The sequence below is a fragment of the Vidua macroura genome, chromosome 34 (genome assembly GCF_024509145.1).
Source record: "Vidua macroura isolate BioBank_ID:100142 chromosome 34, ASM2450914v1, whole genome shotgun sequence".
NCBI lineage: Eukaryota > Metazoa > Chordata > Aves > Passeriformes > Viduidae > Vidua > Vidua macroura.
The window spans coordinates 634,573-642,722 of NC_071604.1; the positions used below are offsets into that span (position 1 = coordinate 634,573).

Here is an 8,150-nt window from a genome sequence, read left to right on the forward strand (position 1 = left end):
ATCCCTGGATTTTGGTGGTGGGAGCAGCCAGGTGAGATGTGGAGCTCTGCACCCCCAGAATCCCAGCCCTTGTTCCTCCACTTCTCTTCCTGTCACCTCCCTGGACTCTGGATTTTCCTTCACCCCTGTCCTTGCAAAGCCTCTTCTGGCCTGGCAGGGAACTGGGAAGTGCCTTTTCCTTTTCCCTGCTGTTTCACAGGGAGAGGCTGGGGAGCGGCCAAGGTCCTGAAGCTCTCCCCACATTTCGGGGGCTTGGGGGGCTCTGGTGTCCCCCTGGAATGTGTGGCTGAGGCTGGGGGCTGTGGAGCTGGGAAGGGAGGACATTGCAGAGGAAAAGGTGCTCCCACAGCCCTCGGGATGCTTGGAATGTGCTCCAGCCTCTTGGAATATGCAGCTGGGACAGGAGCGTGACCACTCCTGCCATCAGCTCATCCCACCCATCCGGGAGCCTTTTCCTGCATGGAACCACCCCAAGAGGACAATGGTTGGGGAAAAGAAGATGTGGAATTGCTTTGTAAGGATGGAGGTTCCACCTCCCCAAGCAGGGCAAAACTCCACCAGATTTGATGGATGGGGATTTGGGAAGTGGGGTCTCACTCCTGCCAGCCTGGGATGGGCAGTGGCAGAGCAGGAAAAGCTGCCTTGGGCCTTCAGGAAGCAGAGGAGGCTGAAAAATGAAGTAAATTCTGGAGCAAGGGAAAGCTGCAGGATTGAGCAAAGGTTTTATTGGCATTCAGGGGAAACTGCGGGGAGAAGGAAGCCAGAGAGAAATCCAGGCTGGAGGGACGGCTGATCCATGGGGGCAGATTTCAGGAGGAGCTCCCAGGGCCTGCGGGCTGGGTCCAGGAGCTGTGGGTGATGGGTGAATCCTTCCCCTGGAGCTCCGATCCCGGCGGGTGAGGAGAGGCCCAACCTTCCCGCGTGGACGCGGCTGGAAAGCTGCTGCCTGGATTTGCTGTTAATTGTACCTTAAAAACAAACCCCAGAGAGCTTCAGGGCATGGAGACTCCTGCTAAAATCAGGAGCTGGGAAAGGGCAGGGAGGGTTCCCTCGCTCAGGGAGGAGCCGCCCCTTGGGAATGGCTGGAACAGAAATGCCAGTGACCCCAGGAGGGTAAGGATGGAATGAGGAGGAAAATGTGAGGACAAATCACAGGGAGGACAAGACAGCCCCTTCCCATCCCAGAGTTCCAATCCCACCATAAATGCCTCCACTTTCCTGACCTTATTACAAGAGACCAGAGAATCCCCAGGAGCTGTTTGGCATCAGGAAAAGGGAGTCCAACCCTTTCTTGGCACCAGATCCACGGATTTCATGGTGTGGGTTGGGAGGGACCTCAAAGCTCATCTCATTCCACCCATTGCCAATGGAGGACACCTTCCGCTATCCCAGGGTGCTCCAACCTGGCCCTCGACACTTCGAGGGAAGGGGCAGCCTCAGCTGCTCTGGGAAACCCATCCCAGGGCCTCCCCACCCTCACAGCGATGGATTCCTTCCCAGTATCCCACCCATCCCTGCCCTCTGCGGCGGGAAGCCATTCCCCGTGTCCTGGCACTGCTCCAGGTCCCTCTGCAGCTCTCCCTCAGGGTCGGGACTGCGGGGTGGGCGGCTGTTTCCCAGCACGATCCCGCCCCTCTCCCTGCTCCCGGCACCTCTTTGTGTTGATGAGCCAATGCACGAAGTCCTTGGCCTTCATCCTGTCCAGGTACCGCGTGAAGTCGCTTGTGAAGGTCCCCTCCGAGTGTCGCTTGATGTGGGACAGGAGGCTCTGGGAGTTCTGGGCTCCGAACAACTTCCATCTGCTTGGGGTGGGAGGAGAAGGGAGGAAAACGGGGCTTAATGGACAGCCCAGCAGGATCCTCCCCCAGGTGATGCCCAGGGCAGGGCTGTGCCCTCCAAACTCTGTCCCTGTGCAGATCATCCCCCGGAAAAGATGGAATAGTGCAGAGGAATCAATCTGGAATGTTTAATATGATTCCTACAAATCAAACACACAATCCTTGTTTCAGTTTCTGGAGATTTGCCAAGCCTGGCCTGGGTTTTCCTGGCGTCCAATACATCCAGTGTCCTGTCCCAAATCATTTCCCTCTTTCCTGCTCAGTGGATCCCAACCTCCACCCTGGTCCCTGCTTCCCACATCAGAGCAGGAACGCGGGGCTGCTCCGAGCTTTGGATCATCCTCCTGCAGCTCCCGGGTGATTTGGGGATTCACCACAGAGGGTTCCCAAAGGACTTTGTGCCGTGGGAGCACCAGCCCAGAGGGGGCTCAGCCCCAGCCCGGCTGACCTGGGGCAGGGTGTCTCTGCTCTGACCCCGGCAGGAATTCCCGGGATTCCCTACAGGGAATGTCCCTTCCTGGGCTGTGGGGAGCCAGGAGGGAGTTTGTTTGGATCCATACAAAGTAAGTGGGAACACTGGAATAGGGAGAGCTGGGACAGCCACAGGAATGGAGAGGGATAAGCTGCTCCCAGAGCCCTGCTCCACCCAGCCCCGTACCTGGACAGGTCCTGCAAGTCCTTGGGAGCCACCTGCCATCCGGCCGGGATGAGCACGGCGAACACCAGCCCCGACAGGTACAGCCACCGCACCATCTGAGCTCCTGGGGAGGCAGAAATCCGGGGAATTTCCTGGCTGCAATTCCCACGCAGCCCCCAAGCCCTGCAGGAAGCCCTGGCAGCACAGCCCGGGAGTGCTCCACGTGGAACAGCCCCTTCCAGGGCTGCGGGCAGGATTGGGATGTGCGTGTGGCAAACCCCATCCCCACCCTTCCCTCTGGGCACATTCCCGGTGCGGGCACGCAGAACGACACCCAAAGACAAAATTGCAATGAACTTTATCCCAAACCTCCCTTTTCTATCTGGGGGTGACATTTCTATCCTGGAAATATCACCACAGTGCTGGAGAACTTTCCCACTGCTCGGAAAAGCACCTTCCAGATGAGCAGGTTTATTCGTATTTTACATTCCTTCTTTTTGCTGGACACCTCAGAAATTCTGCAGGAATAAAATGCCACTCCCACCCTTTATTTGCCAAAAATCAGACTTCTGCTGCCCATCACCAAATGCTTTCTTCACCTGGTTAGAGTCCTTTGGAGATTGAGAGAATGAAGGGAGGAAGAGGCACCTACCTTGGGGATTGAGCTGCTCCCTCCACACCAGATCTGATTTTCCTCCTTCGAGCGGGTTCTGGCTGAACTCTTCTCTTCTCTGGTGCTTTTAAGCTCGTCTGGAGGATGCCCAGAGCTGACAGGTGGGTCACAGGTATCCTGCTTTTCCTCGGATGGGTCACTGTGAATCATTACAGCTTTTCTGGAGTGGGGTTGCTGCAGACAATATTGTTACTGGTGAATTTTCCAATTGACGCCTTCAATGAAGTTTTTTTTTTTTTTTTTTTTTTAATTGTTGTTGCTGTTTTTCTTATATTTGCTTTCCCCCTCCCCTACTTTTTGGACCAAAGCAGTGACCTGTGGGTTTCCTCCTCTCAGGTGAGGTGGCCTCTTGCTGGCACAGTGTGTCCTGCACGGATTCCTCTGCCCACGGGCTCCCCTTTCCAGCACCTTCACTGGAGATAAGAAACAAGCAGGAAAAAGAGCAAAGGCATAAACCAACGATTTGTGTCTCCAAACACTTCCTGCCGTGAGAAATTCCCGCTGCAGATCCACTTGTGATCCCAGCCTGGTGTGGTTCCCCGGGTCCAGACCTGAAAATGGGGATGTTCCCTGTGATTTGTGGGATTTGGGGGTGAAATGAGGCCCCATGAGGGGCTGCAGTTCTGGATCCCCGTGAGACATCCAGGCTCAGCCCAGGAGCCCTGGCAACACCTGGAACTCATTGTTCAGGGTTTTCCAGGCTGCCCCACAGGAACGGGGCTCGTTTGTTTCGAATCCTTGAATCCAGCAAGGGAAAAAGGAGAAGAGGAAAACTGAGGGCAACCCTAAAGAGCCAGATCTGGGCCTGGAGGAGGGTGGGGGCTCCCAGGGGGGCCCAGGGCAGAGCCCTCAGCTCCCTGAAGAGCTTCTCCCCACCTGGGGGTCAGGTGGGCTCCTGGGGGCTCTGCATTCCCAGTGTGGATGGCAGGAGGTGTTTCCAGGGCAGGTTTGAGATCTCTGGGGCGTTTCCAGCCAAGGAAGAATGTGCAGGGTTTGGTGTTTGGGGGTCTGAATGTGCCTTTTCTCCCAGGAAAGAGCCAGTCCTGGGGAGCTGGGCCCCACCAGGAGAGATGAGGGCTCCAGGTGCAGATTTCTCTGCCGCTTTCTGTGCTCTCCACCGGGACCTTTCTGCTCGCGCCTGGGTAATTATTGTCATTCCACCACGGGCAGTTCTGTAATTACTGCCACTGTCAAAATAAGGTCGGTGTTCGGGGGACACTCATCCTGAGGAGCCTTTAATGAGGGCCACTCACGGCCCTTGGAGGGAGCCCGACATCACCCGAGGGAGGGGGACATTAATTAGCTGAACCTCGGGAGGAGAGAGCCAACTCTCCTGCCCATCACTTGGGTGGGATGTTTGTAATTAATGCCACCAAATTAGCTCAGGATGTCACCGTTTGCAGTGTCCCCCCGGCCCGGGAGGCCGCGGTGCTGCCTGCGGAGGTGGCAGCTCAGGGAGGGGAGATTCAGCTCAGCCGATGCTCCTCGTGTGGCTCCTCAGTTTTCTCGCCGTGGCTCTCAGTGCTGGAGTGGCCTCAGGAAATGTCCCACGGGGCCCTTTCCCCACAGCCCCCGGGTGATTTTCTGCAGCCCTTTGGGACGTGGTGCTTCCCCATTCCAGGCAAACCCAGGCATGCTCCCTTTCCCAGCTGGGTGGAGTTGCTGGTGCCTCTCCCGGGCTGGAGGAGCCCAGCAGGCAGGATCCTGAGCTTTGGGATGCTGCAGAGCTGAATTCATCCCAGTTCGGGACTTTGAGAGTCTTTATGGACAGCAGGTGGCAGCGTTTGTCTGTCTGTCCTTCCCTGCCCATCCTTCCTCTCCCCATCCTTCCTCCCCTGCCCTTCATCATCCTCGTCCCCTCCTCCGAGGCTCCCAGAACCCCCCTCCAAGGACTGTGGTGAGTCCCTCCTTTTGGGGCTGGGAGGCCCCAAGCTGGGGATGCTGTTGGTGACATCACAGTGACATCAGAGTGACATCACAGTGACATCAGAGTGACATCACAGCCAAACTGGGGTGGTTTGGGGTCAGACTCTGGCTCTGGGAGCATCCCTGGAGAAGCAGCTTTGGGGCTAACAGAGCATCCTGTTCTGATGGAACAGGGACCAAAAAAGCTGACGAGGGAGAGCTCCTGGAGCACGTCCAGACTCCACATCCATCGACTCTGGAGAAGCTCATCCATTCCCCATCCAGCCCTTCTCCTGTTTTTCCCCAGGAGCTCTCATGAGGATGAACTGATCTCCAGGAGTGGGGAGAGGCAGGAGGAGCCACGGCTGCTCCCATGGGGATGGTGGGACATGGTCCTGCTGGGACTGTCTAAAATCAGGCTGGCAACACGATGAGTTTGTCATGGAATCACGGATGATTTGGGTTGGAAGGGACCTTAAATCCAGCTCCACGTCCCTGCCACGGGCAGGGAAGTTCATGTTTAAACCTGCTCTTAAATTTAACCCAGATTGCTGAAGTGGGGTCAAACCAGGGGATGCTTCATTTTGAGGGGATTTACGGCTAACAGGGAAGAATGAAGGCTCACCTTGCTCCTCTGAGAGGCCTTTGCTGCCCACAGAGCCCAGCCCAGGCTCTAACCCAGGGCAGGGACCGGGGAATGTCCCCATCTGTCCCCCAGCTGTGGTTCCGAGCCCGGGGCCCTGGGAATCAGCGCTTTTCACTCCTGTTTTCCTCACGAAGGAGTTTGTGGCCTCCTCCTCCCCACCACAGCTGGAGGTGCCACAGTGGCCAAGGCAAATCGGGTGAAGAAAAACCTCTTTAGGTCACTGGTTCCACCTGGAACCTCCCCAGTGACGCTGAGTGCCTGGGCTTGGTCTCAGCATTTTTTGGGCTGTTTTTTTTCTGTTTTGCTTTGCAGGTGTTGAAGAGCCAAGGGAGGGGCCACTGCAGAGCGAAACTCTGCGTTCTCACCAGGTATTTTTGCAGCTCTGAAGGGCTGGGGATTATTTCCTCTCCCCTTTGTGCCTGGTGTTTTGGCAGGAAACATCTTGGAGTTGATGTCCCACAGGCTTGGTGCTAGGGAGGAGCAGTGGGGTGGGAAGCTGAGCTGGTGCCAAGAGTGGGACTTGATGGGTTGAGCTGTGAGAAGTCAAAAATCGGGCCCTTCCCAAAACCCAGCTCAGGCTGATCCCTGTGGTGGATCCCCATTTCTGATGGATTTATGACTCTTCTCACATTGCTGGTGACAAACTGGGTGAGGTCCCTCTCGTCCCCAGCTCCCAGCTCTCTTCTGTCCCCAGGCACCTTCCCTGAGCTCTCAATGTCCATGATCCCTGGGCACTGGACACGGACACGGAGCCCCTGGGGGCCAAGGACAGGCTTTGCCCATGGGAAACTTGGACGTGAGCCTGGAGAGTGGAAGTGGTTTCATCAGTGGGGCAGAAACCAGTTTGAGCCTGTTGGGAGATGGGTGAGAAAATGGGATTTGCAGGTGAAACCCTTTGGGGTTGAGCATGGGGCTCTCACCTGTGGGTCCCCAGCCATGGAGACACCTCTGGTGGTGTCCCTGCTCCTCCTCATCGCTGGGAGCTGTTCTTTGGGGTCACCTGGAGGTCAGGCTGGAGGCTCAGTCCTCTCACCGGGGTGAACTGGTGCATTTCACCTCTTCTGGTGAACCCCCTCCTTGGCCTTGGTGGGTGGAGCAGGCCATGGGACACACCTGGCTGAGCCTAAAACACCGGGGGTCCGAGCCCTCCATGGCCTCCAGCCCTGGCCCTCCTTGGCTGCTCCTTCTGATCCCTGGCCCTCCTTGGGGGTCCCTCCTGCTCCCTGGAGCTCCTCAGTGACCCCTGTTCCTCCCTGGCTGTTCTTCCCATCCCCCTTGGGGCTCCCTCCTGCTCCCTGACCCTCCAGGGTGCTCCTTCACTCTCCGTGTGCTCCCAGCACGATTCCCTACACTGAAAGGTGGTTTCCATTTCCTTTAGGGAGGAAAGACTTTCTTGGGTACTATCAGATGTTTTTGGGGAATCCTTGGGTGCTCTGAGCAGCCTCAGACCCTCAGGGCCCAGCACCAGTGACTGCTGGTTCATACTGGGACCCCACAGGAGCTGAACTGGGGCAACTCTGGGCATCTCCAGCTGTGAGCACTGCTTTTGGGAGGCTGTGGGATGTTTTTGGGAGGCTGTGGGATGGTTTTGGGAGGCTGTGGGATGGTTTTGGGTGGCTATGAGATGGTTTTGGGTGGCTGTGGGATGGTTTTGGGTGGCTGTGGGATGGTTTTGGGTGGCTGTGGGATGGTTTTGGGTGGCTATGAGATGGTTTTGGGTGGCTGTGGGATGGTTTTGGGTGGCTATGAGATGGTTTTGGGTGGCTGTGGGATGGTTTTGGGAGGCTGTGGGATGTTTTTGGGTGGCTGTGGGATGGTTTGGGAAGCTGTGGGATGGTTTTGACCCGGCACCTCGGTGGTTACACACCTGCAGCCTCACAACCGCTGATCTTGGGGCAGGGTGGGGTTAATTTCCCCTTTTTATCTGAGACAGAGGCAGACGATAGTTAATGGTTTATCCTGGTTAAAGGTTTATTTCTGCTAAATGTCCCTCTCTCTTTGAATGTGGAAAAACATCAGGGTTTTGTTTCCCTGACTCTTCTTCCTGCCCATAATTATGTGGAAATCTTAGACACCCTCCCGAGGCAACTTCCACTTGTGCACGAGCCAAAAACCTGCAGTGGAGTCTGGAGCAAATGTGGCCAAGGTTTTAATTTCCCCCTCCTGCAGGCTTGGGGATGATTAAACAACCCAAATACTCCTAACGCCGAAAAAAACCCTATTAGGGCCCTTTTTGGGCTGTTTGCAGTGCTTTTAGCTGGGCATCAATCACCAGTAACGGCTGATGAAACCCGATGGGGCCATAAATCTGCCCTGCTTTGAATTCAAATGCAGCAATTAATCCTGGGGGGGTGTGGCTGCAATTAGATGACAAATTGAGCCTCCGGATTCACTTGCCTGCTTGGACAGAAGCCGCCCGTGTTTGCTCAGCCGCCGAGGCTGGGCTGCAGC

General features: G+C 56.2%; 1 protein-coding gene across 2 annotated transcripts; it reads right to left on the minus strand.

Annotated features, from left to right (window-relative positions):
• Positions 1-733: 733 nt before the first annotated feature.
• Positions 734-3,174, minus strand: LOC128821121 (pro-glucagon-like). 2 transcript variants are annotated; one of them, XM_054002027.1, is made up of 4 exons: positions 3,128-3,174; positions 2,497-2,599; positions 1,653-1,799; positions 734-968 (listed from the first exon to the last, which is right to left on the minus strand). In XM_054002027.1, the coding sequence occupies exons 2-4, from the start codon at positions 2,589-2,591 to the stop codon at positions 959-961; spliced, it is 252 nt and encodes an 83-aa protein (XP_053858002.1). In that variant the 5' UTR covers positions 2,592-2,599; positions 3,128-3,174; the 3' UTR covers positions 734-958. The 2 variants fall into 2 exon arrangements, with proteins under 2 accessions (XP_053858002.1, XP_053858001.1); XM_054002026.1 differs by having other exon boundaries at positions 1,653-1,802.
• Between the last annotated feature and the right edge of the window lie 4,976 nt (positions 3,175-8,150).